The sequence below is a fragment of the Elgaria multicarinata genome, chromosome 9 (genome assembly GCF_023053635.1).
Source record: "Elgaria multicarinata webbii isolate HBS135686 ecotype San Diego chromosome 9, rElgMul1.1.pri, whole genome shotgun sequence".
In the NCBI taxonomy this organism is placed as follows: domain Eukaryota; kingdom Metazoa; phylum Chordata; class Lepidosauria; order Squamata; family Anguidae; genus Elgaria; species Elgaria multicarinata.
The window spans coordinates 2,936,403-2,952,901 of record NC_086179.1 but is presented as its reverse complement, the minus strand read 5'-3'; the positions used below and the strand labels follow the sequence as shown (position 1 = coordinate 2,952,901).

General features: G+C 48.3%; 1 protein-coding gene across 1 annotated transcript; it reads right to left on the bottom strand.

Annotated features, from left to right (window-relative positions):
- Positions 1-8,739: 8,739 nt before the first annotated feature.
- Positions 8,740-15,167, bottom strand: LOC134403575 (interferon-induced protein with tetratricopeptide repeats 5-like). The gene is made up of 2 exons (XM_063133865.1): positions 15,085-15,167; positions 8,740-11,107 (listed from the first exon to the last, which is right to left on the bottom strand). The coding sequence occupies exons 1-2, from the start codon at positions 15,087-15,089 to the stop codon at positions 9,787-9,789; spliced, it is 1,326 nt and encodes a 441-aa protein (XP_062989935.1). The 5' UTR covers positions 15,090-15,167; the 3' UTR covers positions 8,740-9,786.
- Between the last annotated feature and the right edge of the window lie 1,332 nt (positions 15,168-16,499).

The following is a 16,499-nucleotide window of genomic DNA, read 5'->3' as shown; positions in this document are numbered from 1 at the left end:
TTTTACTCCTATGACTCATATTCTATGTCCCCTCCATTCTATGTCTGGGGGAGAACAGCAGGGACACAGCCTGTGATTCTCTCCCCCACTTTCTGCTCTAGATTCATAGAATCATAGAATAGCAGAGTTGGAAGGGGCCTCTAAGGCCATGGAGTCCAACCCCCTGCTCAATGCAGGAATCCACCCTAAAGCATCCCTGACAGATGGTTGTTCAGCTGCCTCTTGAAGGCCTCTAGGGTGGGAGAGCCCACAACCTCCCTAGGGAACTGGTTCCATTGTCGTACTGCTCTAACAGTCAGGAAGTTTTTCCTGATGTCCAGCTGGAATCTGGCTTCCTTTAACTTGAGCCCATTATTCCGTGTCCTGCACTCTGGGAGGATCGAGAAGAGATCCTGGCCCTCCTCTGTGTGACAACCTTTCAAGTATTTGACGAGTGCTATCATGTCTCCCCTCACCCTTCTCTTCTCCAGGCTAAACATGCCCAGTTCTTTCTGTCTTGCCTCATAGACCCCTGATCATCCCGGCTGCCCTCCTCTTGTGCGATTTGGAAGCTATACTTCTATTAATGCAGCCCAAAATAGCATGCCATTTTGTAGCATTGGGCAGGAAACAGTTTCCCATGGGGAATTGATGGGAATGTTGGAAGTGTTGCAGTGTCACAGTAGAACATATGCAGTGCTGGGCTACAGTCTCTCCAGCCCTTCCAGTTGTGTCAAGGATTCAAAATCACCCTTTGGAAACCATTGCCTTCTGGCTTTTCCATTATTTTTGTTTTCAGCAAAAACTCCCCATTTCCTCTTTTGGGAAAGTGGCATTCAGGAGTCATCAGGTGTGGATCACTCTATTTCATCTCTACCTATAAAGCGGGAAGTATGTGTGTGTCACGTATGTCCTGAAATGTTTACCCTCTTCCACATACGGTACTGCCTTAATGCTGTTCACCCAGACAGGTCTTCATGTACATAGATCAGAAAAAAATCTAAAAACATGAGTTTGTGGGTTTTAAGTATTTTTAAGAATTTAATAAAAACCTAGGTTTACGCCTACAACCCCCAGCATGCCTTGGGCGGAACTCCCAGCATGCCTTGGGTAGGAGGCCAGACTTACTGGCCTTTGGTGGCCATTTTGATTCCTAAAGTCAGTCCACCTAATTCCACATAGAAGGAAACAACCCACATAAATGGGCTGCTTTCATTTGCGGTGCTTCCTCCCACCTGCCATGTGTGGTTTTAAAATCATAACAGCATGTCTTTGAGGGGCTGAACTCTGGACATGCTGAAAGGCACCCTGTCCTGATATCGGTTTTCTCCGATATCTACTTTCTCCGAAGCAGACACGCAGCCTTCACCCTTAAGAGAGAGAGAGGGAGGAAAGGAGGGGAGGGAAGCTCTCTGTGCATGCCCAGAAACAGGCTTGACGAAGGAGGGCAAGTGCCTGGCCCGGCCCTTCAGTACAGCCTCCTGATAGAGCACTTCGTGGGTGAGAAGTGTGGGCTGAGGCAGTCTCAGCAGGACTTGGCCTGAGTTGTGCACGTCCACCGACAGCCACTTGCGTCCCCTCCTTGGTGATGCTACTCCTCGATGCTCTTGTCAAAGAGCAGCATCAGCCACGAGAGGAGGAAAGCACCTCTCAGAGGACATGGGCACCTGAGGGCCGCCAAAGGCATGCTGGGAGATGTAGTACTGGCATCACTATTGCTCAGTCCTAACTTGGCCCCCTCTGACTGACTTTCCCCAACTGCCACTAATGCCACCCACCATTCCGTTCTAGCCTTAGCTGTCAGTCATTCCTCCATTCATTCTTCTGTTTCAATAGTAAAGTCAGGCTTTTACATAAAAATCATAAACTTTATTCAGCAATTCTTGCATCTGTCTTGGAATATTGTGGTTTAGTTATAACAGGAAAAACAAAACACAACATAAAGGGAATGATGTTGCAGCTCTGGGAAAAAGGCATGCTGGGAGTTGTAGTTTTTGTTTTCTGTGGGGACAAGGAAAACCATGACCTTCAAGGCAGCCCTGGCCAGGTGTTGAGAGAGAGAGAGAGAGAGAGAGAGAGTTAAAGTTACCTCACAGGCCTAGGACAGGCCTACCTTGTAGGGTTGTCATGGGTTAAGAGAGGAAAAAGAAATGAATTTCATTTGTTTGAAGGTTAACTCACAGGCCTAGTACCAGCCTGCTACTTTAAGATGATTACCTCACAGACATATATATGTCTTAGGTGGCCCAAACAACACTGAGTAGAAACTTGAAATTTGGCATGCTGATAGGTCGGGCTGTACAATGTACCAGAAAAATCTAAAAACATGAAATTTTGGATTTAAAATATTTTTAAAGAATTTAATAAAAAACCGAAGCAGTTATTCAATTCTTTTTATTACAGTCAAGAGACCAATAAAACATATGAAAACACATAATAAATATTTAACCGAAGCTTTTGCCTACATTACTTTTAAAGACTAGAATTCCCTCTTAAAGTTTGTTTCGCAATTACCATCAACAACGCTCAAGGGCAAACTATCGGTTGCTGGAACTGATTTACGTCCTCCTTGCTTTTCTCATGGGCAGTTCTATGTTGCATGTTCAAGAGTAAGAGATAAAAATGTTTTACATATTTTAGCACCAACTGGAAAAACAAAAAATGTGGTTTATCACGAAGCCCTAATTAAAAATAAAGTTCTTATTAACACAATTTTCCATTTATTCTAACAAAACAATTTACTAACTCAACCAAACTAACCCCCCCCCAATAAACCTAAAGATGAATAACTTGCAGAGAAATTTATTATTTATCAAATAAATTGTATAAACATTGTTCACGGACCTGAACCATGCAGGGCATATCAGTCAGTGTTCTATAAGTAGTCTATGTTTTAGTTTTAATGCCCCCTACCCCGGTTGGTTTTTCCCCTCCCTCCCCTGTCTGTTACTGTGATTTTAGATTGTAAGTCATATGGCAGATTGCCTTGTTTTGTTCTGTACAGTGCCATAAAAATAAAAAAAAAATAGATGGCGCTTTATAAATAAATAAATAAATAATAAAATAATAATAATATGATGGCTACTGCTTCAAATCAAAATATGAAATTTCATAGAATCATAGAAGAGCAGAGTTGGAAGGGGCCTACAAGGCCATCGAGTCCAACCCCCTGCTCAATGCAGGAATCCACCCTAAAGCATCCCTGACAGGTGGCTGTCCAGCTGCCTCTTGAAGGCCTCTAAGTGTGGGAGAGCCCACCGCCTCCCTAGAGAACTGATTCCATTGTCGCACTGCTCCAACAGTCAGGAAGTTTTTCCTGATGTCCAGCCGGAATCTGGCTTCCTTTAACTTGAGCCCATTATTCCGTGTCCTGCACTCTAGGAGGATCGAGAAGAGATCCTGGCCCTCCTCTGTGTGACAACCTTTCAAGTATTTGAAGAGTGCTCTCATGTCTCCCCTCCATCTTCTCTTCTCCAGGCTAAACATGCCCAGTTCTTTCAGTCTCTCTTCGTAGGGCTTTGTTTCCAGACCCCTGACCATCCTGGTTGCCCTCCTCTGAACACGCTCCAGCTTGTCTGCGTCCTTCTTGAATTGTGGAGCCCAGAACTGGACGCAATACTCTAGATGAGGCCTAACCAGGGCCGAATAGAGAGGAACCAGGACCTCACGTGATTTGGAAGCTCTACTTCTATTAATGCAGCCCAAAACAGCATTTGCCTTTCTTGCAGCCATATCGCACTGTTGGCTCCTATTCAGCTTGTGATTTTCAACAATTCCAAGATCCTTCTCGTTTGTAGTATTGCTGAGCCAAGTATCCCCCATCTTGTAACTGTGCATTTGGTTTCTGTTTCCTAGATGTAGAACTTGGCATTTATCTCTATTAAATTTCATGCTGTTGTTTTCAGCTCAGGACTCCAGCCTATCAAGATCACTTTGAGGTTTTTTTCTTTCTTCCAGGGTATGCAGCAGAAGTCACCACTGGTGGAATTCTCTTTTTTAAAAATTGGATTAGAAGGGGTCTATTTTGCAACGGAAAAACAAGCAGCAGGAGTGCAGGCCCGTATGAGGCAGACGCTGCCGTCTGAAGAACACGCGCACATCCTTAAGTGAGCAGTAGCGAGTGTGCAATAAAACGCTCGTCTGATGAACCTCTTAGCCTTTCCCTCCCTGCCACATGCCCCTGCATCCCCCCCACTTTTTAATGTCCCGGCCACCTCCACACTCCTTTCTTTAGGACGCATAGAGGGCTGGCCTAGTGAAGGAGTGGACATTTGCAATGCAGGAGGAGCATTTTATGCCCCCCCTCACTTACGTCCACATGTCCCAAACCAAGCCACACGCCACTACGACTAACAGAACCAAAAATCAGTGTTACAGGTTCTTGCTTATACGTCAGATTGGGCGATGTCTCCCTCCAGATCACATTCGGCGTAATATCGAAGGCTGCAATTCCCTGCATGCTTTCCTAACTCTCAGTAATAAAAGTGCAGAGGAGGGTTACCCTGTAAAGGAAACAGAGGACGAGCAATTGGGGGTTAAAGGAGTTTGTCCCCCTTTCAGGTAATGGGGGAGGGGTTGTGATTGCAAAACAAAGCAATTCCCAGCCTGACTGACACCGGAGGATGTGGGGTGGGGTCTCAAAAACAAACAGTTTTTCTCCCTCATAATACTAGAACCGAAGCGCGCGGGGGTGTGTGTGTCATCCCATGAAGCTGATTGGTGGGAGATCCAGTACAAATAAAAGGAAGGCCTTCTTCACACAGCGCATAGTTAAATTATGGAACTCACTACCCCAAGATGTAGTGATGGCCACCCATTTGGATGGCTTTAAAAGGGGGTTGGATCAATTCCTGGAGGTGAAAGCTATCAACGGCTACTAGCCCCGATGGTTGTGTGCTCTCTCCAGTATTTGAGGCAGTCAGCCTGTGTGCCCCAGTGGCTGGGGAACATGGGTGGGAGGGTACAGTTGCACCATGTCCTGCCTTGTTGGTCCCTGGCCAATGGCTGGTTGGCCGCTGTGTGAGCAGGGTGCTGGACTAGATGGACCCTTGGTCTGATCCTGCATGGTGCTTCTCATGTTCTAGCACACACACATCCCTGGGGGCCCCTGGCTCTGTTCTCCATGTGAGATCTTTCCCCTCAGTGAACGGCCCTTGGTCTGTTGGCATCTTGAAGGGTATGTTGGAAAGGAAAGGAACCTCTCGTGCAAGCACGGAGTCATTACTGACTCTTGGAGGGACGCCAGCTTTCGCTGACGTTTTCTTGGCAGGCCTTATAGCGGGGTGGTTTGCCATTGCCTTCCCCGGCCGTTACTATTCCCTTTCCCCCAGCTAACTGGGTACTCATTTTACTGACCTCGGGAGGATGGAAGGCTGAGTTGACCCAAGCCGGCTGCCTGAAACCAGCTTCCGCTGGGATCGAACTCAGGCCATGGGGAGAGTTTCAGCTGCAGAAACTGCTGCTTTACCGCTCTGTGCCACACTCAGGAGCTGCACCTGAACAGCTGTGGAGACTGTATCTGTGAAAAGTGCCTTTCCTTCACGAAATGATAGGAGTTCTGCAATGGGGAGGGGGGGTGCGACTGGGTGTGTGTGAGCACTTTGGGGGGTGCTTGCCCCTCGGCCCCCCTCTAGCGCAACCCCTGGCTCTGCCACTTGGTGGGCGCTTGACCTGCAAGGAGGCTTTGCTGCTGCAGCTCTTCTTTCTGACCAGTAGGTGGCAGCAGCATCCCACAGATGTTTCTAATGATGTGGATGTTCCAGATGTGCTATGGCAACGCGGGTAGCGAAATCCAGTTAAACTACGTGAAGACTTGTGCATAGCACTGTGCCTTCAATGTGCCGAAATAAACATTAGAGCGAGCACCACCCAGCACTTTACCTTAAGTTAGAGCACTTGAAACGACTTTGAATGTCCAGGCAGCTGCTGGAGGGATGCTGCATAAATTAAGACACAGGTGCTGATATCATCAGGGCCGGCGCTACCATAGAGGCCACTCAGGCGGCCGCCTAGAGTGCCAAGCTAAGAGGGGCGCTGGGCACAGCGCAGCACTCACGCACGTTGGCTGTGAGCCGGCCCGAGGATTCAGCTGGGCCTGGGCGGGCGAGATGGCACCCCACGCCCGCCCAGCCGAAGCGAAGCCAGGGACGCTGGGGTGGGGGTGGGGCGGTGCTACGTTCGGACTTCTGGAATGTGCCCAGAAGCCTGAACTTGGAGCCGCCCCGCCCCACCCCAGCATCCCTGGCTTCGCTTCGGCTGGGCGGGCGTGGGGTGCCATCTCGTCAGCATGAGGGTGATGCGAGGCGGGGGAGGGGCTCAGTTCACTTGCTGTCACGAGTGGCTGGGCCTCCAGCACCCCTCCCCCAGCGCTGAAGAAGAGGGGGAAGAAGAAGCAGCAAGCAGCAAGCACCAGAAGGTGGAGGAGGAGAAGGAGAACAAGCGAGTAAGGTAAGACTGAAGTGTGTGTGCGTGTGTGTGTGTGAGAGAGAGAGAGAAAGAGAGAGAGAGAGAGAGAGAAAGAGAGAGAATGTCTGGGTGAATGGGGTACATGGGGTCTTTGAGTGAATGCATGTGTTTGTTTGGAGTGAGTGATGCTGAGTGTGCGTGCGCACGTGTGTGTGTGAGTTGGGGGGGATGATGATTTGGAGGTGATATTCCTATTAAATAATGCATTTTATTATAATTATTTATTTATTTATTTATTTATTTATTTATTTATTTATATAGCACCATCAATGTACATGGTGCTGTACAGAGTAAAACAGTAAATAGCAAGACCCTGCCGCATAGGCTTACATTCTAATAAAACCATAATAAAACAATAAGGAGGGGAAGAGAAGGCAAACAGGCACAGGGTAGGGTAAACAGGCACTGGGTAGGGTAAAACTAACAGTATAAAGTCAGAACAAAATCAAGTTTTAAAAGCTTTAGGAAAAAGAAAAGTTTTTAGCTGAGCTTTAAAAGCTGTGATTGAGTTTGCAGTTCTCAAGTGTTCTGGGAGAGCGTTCCAGGCGTAAGGGGCAGCAGAAGAAAATGGACGAAGCCGAGCAAGGGAAGTAGAGACCCTTGGGCAGGCGAGAAACAAGGCATCAGAGGAGCGAAGAGCACGAGCGAGACAATAGTGTGAGATGAGAGAGGAGAGATAGGAAGGAGCTAGACGTTCCTTTCCAATTTGTTTGCTATAAATGGCACAATGTATTTCTTGCACTTTAAAATAAATTTAGCAGTTTCAAGTTTTGTGCTTCTTATTTTTCCCCAGGAAACATATGTTCTTAAAAATCAAAGTTGGCATTGTGTGTGTGTGTGAAAGTAGCTCACCTTGCCTAGGGCACAAAATAGTCTGGCACTCACCCTGGATATCCTCCTCATCCTCATCCGATGCAGTTGCTGTTCATGAGGTTCTTTTCCTCCTCCTCTATCAGACCTGGCCTGGTTTGCGGCTGACGCCAGGCCCCACCAGCCTGGGCGCCCCCGGGCCGTGTTCCGCTCTCAGAGTTTCAGTTTTCATTTCCCCAACAAGCGTTTTCTGCCGCCGTGTCTCCGAGTAGAAGCACGGCTGAGGCCACCCGCCTCCTCCTGGGATCGCCTCTCCGGGCAAAGATTGCGGCTGAAAGGCAGCAGGATGAGGTGAGCGGAGCCTGGAGGAAGACCGCGCGGCTGCCGAGGCAGTACTTCTGGGAGGCAGGGGGTCAATGCGCCCTCCCAGCCGACCGAGCAGGAGGGCCCCCAGGTGAAGTGGAGTTGCCCAGGCTGCACCCCCTTCCCCAAAGATTAACCCTGGAGCCCACTGTGGTGCTTTGGGTCAGGCTCTGCTCTGCTTTGGTCCCAGGTTCTGCTTTTGAGGCTTCATTTGTCTCCCTGTTATAGTCCTGATGAGACACACCACCACCACCCCGCCCCACCGTCCTCACTTGAAAAGAACAAAAAGGAGAAAATGACTAGGCTGGGCTGGTGGAGCCATGGAGTTGCAGGGTTGAGGACAGCTAGGGTGACCCTATGAAGAGGAGGAGGACAGGGCTTCTGCACCTTTAACAAGTGTATTGTAAGGGACTGAAAGAACTGGGCATGTTTAGCCTGGAGAAGAGAAGATTGAGAGCACTCTTCAAATACTTGAAAGGTTGTCACACAGAGGAGGGCCAGGATCTCTTCTCGATCCTCCCAGAGTGCAGGACACGGAATAAGGGGCTCAAGTGACAGGAAGCCAGATTCCGGCTGGACATCAGGAAAAACTTCCTGACTGTTAGAGCAGTACAACAATGGAACCAATGACCTAGGGAGGTTGTGGGCTCTCCCACACTAGAGGCCTTCAAGAGGCAGCTGGACAAGCATCTGTCAGGGATGCTTTAGGGTGGATTCCTGCACTGAGCAGGGGGTTGGACTCAATGGCCTTGTAGGCCCCTTCCAACTCTGCTATTCTATGATTCTATGATGTGAATACACAAAGCTAAGGAAAACAAAATTAACATGGTAGGTATGAAGCAGCCTCAGGGTGGTAATCCCAGTGCTTTCCAGGAATGCATATCTAGGTTTGCAAAATGGAGGTTGCGTTTACTAGTGATTTTGTAACCCATTGGCCACACTTTAATTAAGCAGAAATGCAAACAAACAGGAGAACAGATATAGTCATTGTAAGGATGGGGTTAATTCATACAAAGAATAGCTTTTTAGAAATGTTAAAATGTACTTTTATTGTTATGATTTTAGGAGCAGAGCAGATAAGCGGCCAGCTGCATGTGGGCGTTCTGGCACATCCTGGGACCACCGATCGGCCTTGAGCGAAAATTAACATCTCTGGGAAGGTGTGAACGATCCTCGCAAGGGAGGGGGGAAGGAGTAGGGGAAACTATCTACAAAGAGTACATTTTGCAAGGGGCTTTTGTTCTGAGCTGGATGACCACATGGCTGGGTGAAGTATAGTTTACAACTTAGTTATTTTTTAGTTTGCTTGGTCTGGGTGCCTACTCTGTATCTGCATGTTTTATCCATTGAATGCTAATCTTGTATTTCCTACCCTTATCCTCAATAAATTTGGGCCTAACCCTCCAGTTTTGGAGCCGTGTGCGTGTATTCTTGGGATCTGTGCAAAATCCAGTGGAAAAGCCAGCTTTGCTGGGGCGTGCTTCCTTTACAGTCATAACATCAGCTTTTCTTTGCCGCAGAAGAATACTGAACATCTGGAGTGTCCCAGTAACAGAATGGAAGAAGAAACCCCCTCAATTTCCAGGTCCTGTGACCGCTTCCCCCTGACTCCAGGTCCTTCGTTCCCCAATCACAGAAGGGGACGGAGGGTCTCCAGCCCATGAGAATTGGACACATCCGTCTCCTTTCAATACCAATATGCAGAGCTGATCTAATTGCTCAAAGTAGATGCTGTCAACCCCTGTGGGAAGACTAGAGAATGAAGGCAAGCAGTTCCCCCCCCTCCCCGCCCCAATCAAAAGTCCCACATGATGCTTTGCATTGCCCTGCTTGATAAGAATTGATGCAACTGTGGGTGCTTCCAGAGGAGGCTTTTTCTGGGCAATCAGCTTGCGCCTCTCACGGAATTGATTCTTTTTTCTTGCCGGAGGAATTCTGTTAAGGAGAGAAAGTCCGGACAGCTGCACGATGCCTTTTGGTGGCCAGTGCCAGGAGCCCTCCATCTGGGTGGCTTGCGAAGACGAAGAAGGCTGCCCTGGAAAAAGCTGTGCAGGTATAAAAGATCCAATCTGGTTAGCAGCAGGCACTAAATACTGTTAGGGTTTAGGGTGGATTCCTGCCTTGAGCAGGGGGTTGGCCTCGATGGCCTTGTAGGCCCTTCCAACTCTGCTATTCTATGATTCTTCTTCTAAAACATATATCCAGATTTTCCCCATAGGAAAGTGGAGCAACGCTGTAGGTAGCTTTGGTTTCAGGGTCTTCCTGGAACATCTTTACCAGGTTCATCAGCCGGTCCTTCAGCTGGCGCCGCTCCCGGTTTTGGAGATCAGAAATGGCTAAGCCTGCCTTGTACATCTCCAGCGCCTCGTGCTTCAGCCCCTTCCTGTGGAGGAGGAAGTCTCCCCAGTGCAGGTAGATGGCCTGCTGGCATCGCTCGCTGGTGCTGGGCAGCTCCTCCATCAGGTTCTGAAAAATCTCTTCCTCGTAAGCAGGGGAGGTTTCTCCATATGCTTTTGCCAGCTCCAATGTGGGATATATAAACAGGGGATCCATTTCCACAGCCCGTTTGAAGCTCTCGGTAGCAGCTGCCAGCATCTCGGCACGTCCTTCTGGTGATGCTCCTTCCATCTGGTTCTTGTAGCAGATGCCGAGGTCATAGTGAAGGAGGTGATAGTTGGGATCCAGGGCGATGGCCTGCTTCAAGATGGTGATGGCCTGGGAGAGGGACTGTGACTGGCACAGCTGGGCAGCTGTTCTTAAGACTTCAGGGTTGAAGCTGTTCTGGACAACGCCCTCCACAAGGTGGTTGACTCTCTGCCAGGCTCTCCTTGGAAGCAAACTGGCCAAATACACTTTGATTTCATAACTTTGGGGCTGGCTAAGGATAATCTCTTCCATCAAGTCTTTAGCCTCCCTCTTGAGATCATCTCTCCAAGTAGTACGCCAAGAGGCAAAGACAGAGATGGCCAGACCTGCGTGGTACTCTGCTTTGGAGGCATCTCCTTCCAGGGCCATTCGGAAGCACTCGGTGGCCTCCTCCCCATTCCGGAAACCCATGGCCAGGAGGAACCAGCCTTTCTGGGCATGGATTTCAGGGATCAGAACAGAATATGGTTCGGGGCTGGACAAGGTTTGGCAGATCTCATGAATTTTGGCCAAGTAGAGCTCCACCATATCATAATTGGTTAAGTGATAATAAATCCAGGCGTAGTTTCCATACGCTGCCAGGACCTGGCAGGAGAAAGAGGTCGGATGGTCCTGTTTCAGAGCTTCCTCTGCTTCTTCAAGGCTCTCCAAGGCCTCTTGGTAGGATCCTTGCACCTGGAGCAGGTAGGCCCTCATTGCGATGAGGGTGCCGCGATTGTGGTAGGGCGTGTGCTCTGCCTGCAGTGCCAGTTTCTGCAGGATGTGTGCTGCATTCACCTTGTCTTTGATCCCAAAGTTCCAGGTGAAATGACACTGCAGACTTAGAAGCTTCTCCCGCAATGGCCTGCAAAGTGAAGAGATACACAGGTGAGATACTCATGGCTCCCACTAGATGCCTACCTGGAAATGGGAGTTGCACACAAAAGATATGACCCTAGATAAGAACATAAGAACATAAGAAGAGAGATGATAAAGATGATTAATACATTTTATTGGAAGCCTTATTCTAAAAAACACTAGGGATTACAACATACAACAAGATCGGACAATTTTAAACAGCTGGAAACAATTTCAAATGCCAATACCCAACAAAATAACTTGATTTAAAAGCCCCATTTTATGCCCTCAAATGCCAGGGAGCAGGGGAAAGCCTTAACCCGTGTTGGGAAGAACATCCTACAAGTGGGGGATATTAAACTGAAATCATCTTTAAAACCAGGGCCGGCCCAAGACGTCGGGTGGCCTGAGGCAAAAGCAAGATGGTCAGACTGACATGTAGCCAGACTGACAGTGTCTTTGACTACACCTGAGGGCAGCAGGCTAGCTTAGGAGGTGCAGGGAAGACCCCAGCGGCATGCACCTTTTGCCGCCCCTCAGCAACTGCTGTCTGAGGCGGCTGCTTCACTCCACCCAATGGTAGGGCCAGCACCCTGTTGAAACTCTTATGTGGTAGCTGTAGGGTTCAGACTGACGGTGGTCATTCGCCTGGAGCAAGATGGCTGGGGCACACTTGACCAAGTTGAGGCACAGCTATGCAATTCTGATGGACAACTGGGGATTTGCTGTTGAAGGCACAAAAGCAGTGAGGCCATTCCTTCTCTGGGCAACTGGCAACCCTAGGGGAAAGCTAGGCCTCAGCGAAGGTCTCAAGTCTGCTCAGATGCTTTGGCTGATGATGGTTAAGGTGACCTGGGTTCAACCCACAGTCTGTTGTAGCTTTCTTAAGCACAGAGCAGTCTAAGCCACAGAGGTGGGGACCAAGGTCTCTCCGTTCCTCACCTGGAGCATGAACATGAGACTGACCTGGCTGCCTCTTTGGGTGTGAAAAGAGTAGATTTTTGTGGCACCTGAAAGATTAACAAGTTCATTCTGGGGCATCAGCACCTGCAGACTCCCCCTGCAGAAATGGTGGCTGCGTGTGCTTTTTGCTCTAGTCTAAACCAAATGACAGTCCAACGTCGGCAGTAGGGCAAGGCAATTCTTGCCAGCCTCTTTGCTTCTTAACCAAAAACGGACCTCAGCAGAGGAAACTTCCTTTCTGTTCGCTCTCTGCATTCAAGGACAAAAAATACAGATTGAGGCCTTAGCTAGACCTAAGGTTTATCCCGGGATCATCCCGGGGTCATCCCTGTTCATGTACATGATACACAGGATATCCTGGGAGCAGGCAGGGACAATCCTGGAATAAACCTTAGGTCTAGCTAAGGCCTAAGTCTGCTTGTTAAGTGGAGACCAGAATGGGTGGGTGAATTATACCCAGGCTTAAAAAGTTCAGAGAATCATAGAATAGTAGAGTTGGAAGGGGCCCAAAAGGCCATCGAGTCCAACCCCCTGCTCAATACAGGAATCCACCCTAAAGCATCCCTGACAGATGGTTGTCCAGCTGCCTCTTGAAGGCCTCTAGTGTGGGAGAGCTCACAACCTCCCTAGGTCATTGGTTCCATTGTTATACTGCTCTAACAGTCAGGAAGTTTTTCCTGATATCCAGCCGGAAACTGGCTTCCTGTCACTTGAGCCCATTATTCCGTGTCCTGCACTCTGGGAGGATTGAGAAGAGATCCTGGCCCTCCTCTGTGTGACAACCTTTTAAGTATTTGAAGAGTGCTATCATGTCTCCCCTCATTCTTCTCTTCTCCAGGCTAAACATGCCCAGTTCTTTCAGTCTCTCCTCATAGGGCTTTGTTTCCAGACCCCTGATCATCCTGGTTGCCCTCCTCTGAACCCCCTCCAGCTTGTCTGCATCCTTGAAGTGTGGTACCCAGAACTGGACAAAATACTCAAGATGAAGCCTAAGCAATGCCGAATAGAGGGGAACCAGTACCTCAGGCGATTTGGACGCTGTACTTCTATTAATGCAGCCCAAAATAGCATTTCCCTTTTTTGCAGCCATATCACAGTTGGCTCCTATTCAGCTTGCGATCTACAACAATTCCAAGATCCTTCTCGTTCGTAGTATTGCTGAGCCAAGTATCCCCCATCTTGTAACTGTGCATTTGGTTTCTATTTCTTAGATGTAGAACTTGGCATTTATCCCTATTAAATTCCATCCTGTTGTTTTCAGCCCAGCACTCCAGCCTATCAAGATCACTTTGAAGTTTGTTTCTGCCTTCCAGGGTATTAGCTTGTTGTTGTTGTTTATTCGTTCAGTCGCTTCCAGCTCTTCGTGACTTCATGGACCAGCCCACGCCAGAGCTTTCTGTCGGCTGTTACCACCCCTAGCTCCCCCAAGGTCAAGTCTGTCACCTCCAGAATATCATCCATCCATCTTGCCCTTGGTCGGCCTCTCTTCCTTTTGCCTTCCACTTTCCCTAGGTATTAGCTAACCCACCCAATTTTGTCTCATCTGCAAATCTGTTCAGCGTTCCCTGCACCTCCTCGTCCAAATCATTAATAAAAATGTTGAAGAGCACTGGGCCCAGGACTGAGCCCTGCGGCACCCCACTCGTTGCCTCTCCCCAGTTTGAGAAGATTCCATTGGTAAGGACTCTTTGGCCACAGCTAGACGAAAGTTTATCCTGGGATCATCCAGGGTTCACCCCTGCCTGAGCACTGGATCCCCTGTGTGTCACCTAGATGAACAGGTTTGACCCCTGGACGATCCAGGGATGAACCTTAGGTCTAGCTACGGCCTTTGAGTTGCACCTCAGGTTTGTGTATTATCTACATTTTGGACCACCGACATAATAATTATGCTTTTTCAGTCCTAGTGGAAGAATTGTAACTTATTGTGGGGCAAGACAGAATTTTTGAAGGGGTGGCAGTGTGGATTCTGAGAAGGGGGAGGAGGTGGCGTTAGGCCCACACCGCATTGCCTGGGAAAGGAATTGGCAAGAGGAAAATAATACCCCAAAGATGGAGGAATTCAGGCGGTGTGGGCACTGCTGCTTACAATCTGGGATCCGGTGAAGACCTTTTTATTCTCCCAGTATTTTAACAGTCTATAAATTAATTTGAACTTGCTGTTTTAAATTTGTATTTTAAATTTGTATTTGTACTGCTGTTTTATATTTGAATTGGCTTAATTTTGTGAACCGCCCAGAGAGCTTCGGCTATTGGGCGGTATAGAAATGCAATAAATAAATAAATAAATAAATAAATCATTCCTTTTGCACACTTACAAGGAAGTAAACTGCCCAGAGAGCTTTGGCTATGGGCGGTATATAAATGCAATAAATAAATAAATGGAATTTATCCCAAAGCTGGACTTACTTCTGAGTAAACATGCATGGAAGCAGGCTTTCAGAGTGGCAAGATGGCATAAGGCCTTGTTGCTTCCATCCTCAACCCTGCAGCCTCTTAACTTTTTAAACATACTGAAATTCAGGCTACTAAGTAACATGCATTATTATTATTATTATTATTATTATTATTATTATTATTATTATTATTATTATTATTATTATTATTATTATTATTATTGCTTTTCTTTATTTATTGCATTTCTATACCTCCCAATAGCCGAAGCTCTCTGGGCGGTTCACAAAACATTCGAGCAAATGTTTTGCACTTATCTGCACAACAGAAATAAGCCCCCCAGCTGTCCAGAAGCTGCCAGCCCCCCTTCCCCCCCCCGCCCCGGGCTCCCTTTCTTGCTCAAACAGTCTGAAAGGGAGCTGTTGGAAGTTTCCAGTGAGGTTGAACAGAGAGAGAACGGCGGACCAGAGCACAGGGCTCCGCAGAGAAGGGCTCACTTGGGCGCGCCTCGGTGGGAAAAGCTGCACTTTCCGAAATTCTCCCTGCTGCGACCGCAGCATTGACCTGCAAAGGAGCCCTGCCCTGGAGGCGATCGCCCTGCAAATCAGCACAGCGCTCCCCGCTTACCTCATTCTCTTTCTTTCAGCGTCCTCTTCAGGTCCCTTGCTCACAACGAAGTTCTGACTTTCCCGGGAGTAAAGCTGAGCCGGTCTGTGTGAACGGGCAGCTACTACGACACCGGATTGTCTGCACAGCTGTTTGCTGTTTCTATTGTGTGGACTCTTCCTGGAAATGGAAACTGAAACTCCAGCCCAGCCTTTTGATTCAGCAGAGCTTCGCGTCCATTGAAAAACTAGCAAAACTAGCAATGGAGGGAATATCCCAGGGGCACTCCTCTCTCTCTCTCTCTCTCTCTCACCCACACACACACCCCTTTTTCTTTCTTATTCCACTCTGCTTCGTAGTAGAATCATAGAATAGCAGAGTTGGAAGGGACCTACAAGGCCATCGAGTCCAACCCCCTGCTCAATGCAGGAATCCACCCTAAAGCATCCCTGACAGAGGGTTGTCCAGCTGCCTCTTGAAGGCCTCTAGTGTGGGAGAGCCCACAACCTCCCTCGGTCACTGGTTCCATTGTCATACTGCTCTAACAGTCAGGAAGTTTTTCCTGATGTCCAGCTGGAATCTGGCTTCCTTTAACTTGAGCCCGTTATTCCGTGTCCTGCACTCCGGGAACATTGTACTGTTTCTTTAATAATAATAATAATAATAATAATAATAATAATAATAATAATAATAATAATAATAATAATTTATTTGTTACCCGCCTCTCCCTCTGGATCTGCTGCTCACCTTTTTAATACGCTGGAATGCTTTTTTTTTAAAGCTTTTAAGTTTATTATATCGTTTTACCAATGAATTTTTAAGCCATCAAGGCAGGTGAGTTCCCCAAAACAGGGGTGCACAACCCACATGTAGCCTGCAGTGGGTCCCCAAGTTGCCCCCCCAATCCTCCCTCCCGTGCAATTGTGCCAGGGAAGAGGGCACGCGAAGACGCCCTTCCCTGCACAGCCTCTTCCTCAATTCAAACGCACTTCCAACAGCCAAACAGATCTGAGCTGGGGGAAGAGGCCCACGGGGACAGCCCCCCTCTCTCTTCCTCAGCCCAACCAGTCCAGATGGAGCTGGGACCACTGTTTCTCCAGAACCATGACGTGATGTGGAGACAGCAATCCTAATTGGCGAGGGAGCGAGCGAGAGGCTCTAGCCTTCCCCAGCGATCCCTTCCTATGTATATGTGCATGCGCCTGTATGCAAATGTGTGTGCATGCATAGGTGGGGTGGATATACACACATAACTATATCTATAAAAGCCCAGACTGCTCCTCCAAGCTAGTTATAGTTTTTGCCTTCTGGCGCCATCTAGGGACATTCCTGCCTCTCTTCTGTGCTGGATCAAACCAAGGGTCCATCTAGTCCAACGGTCCGTTCACACAGCGGCCAAACAGCTGCCGACCAGGAACCCACAAGCAGGACATGGG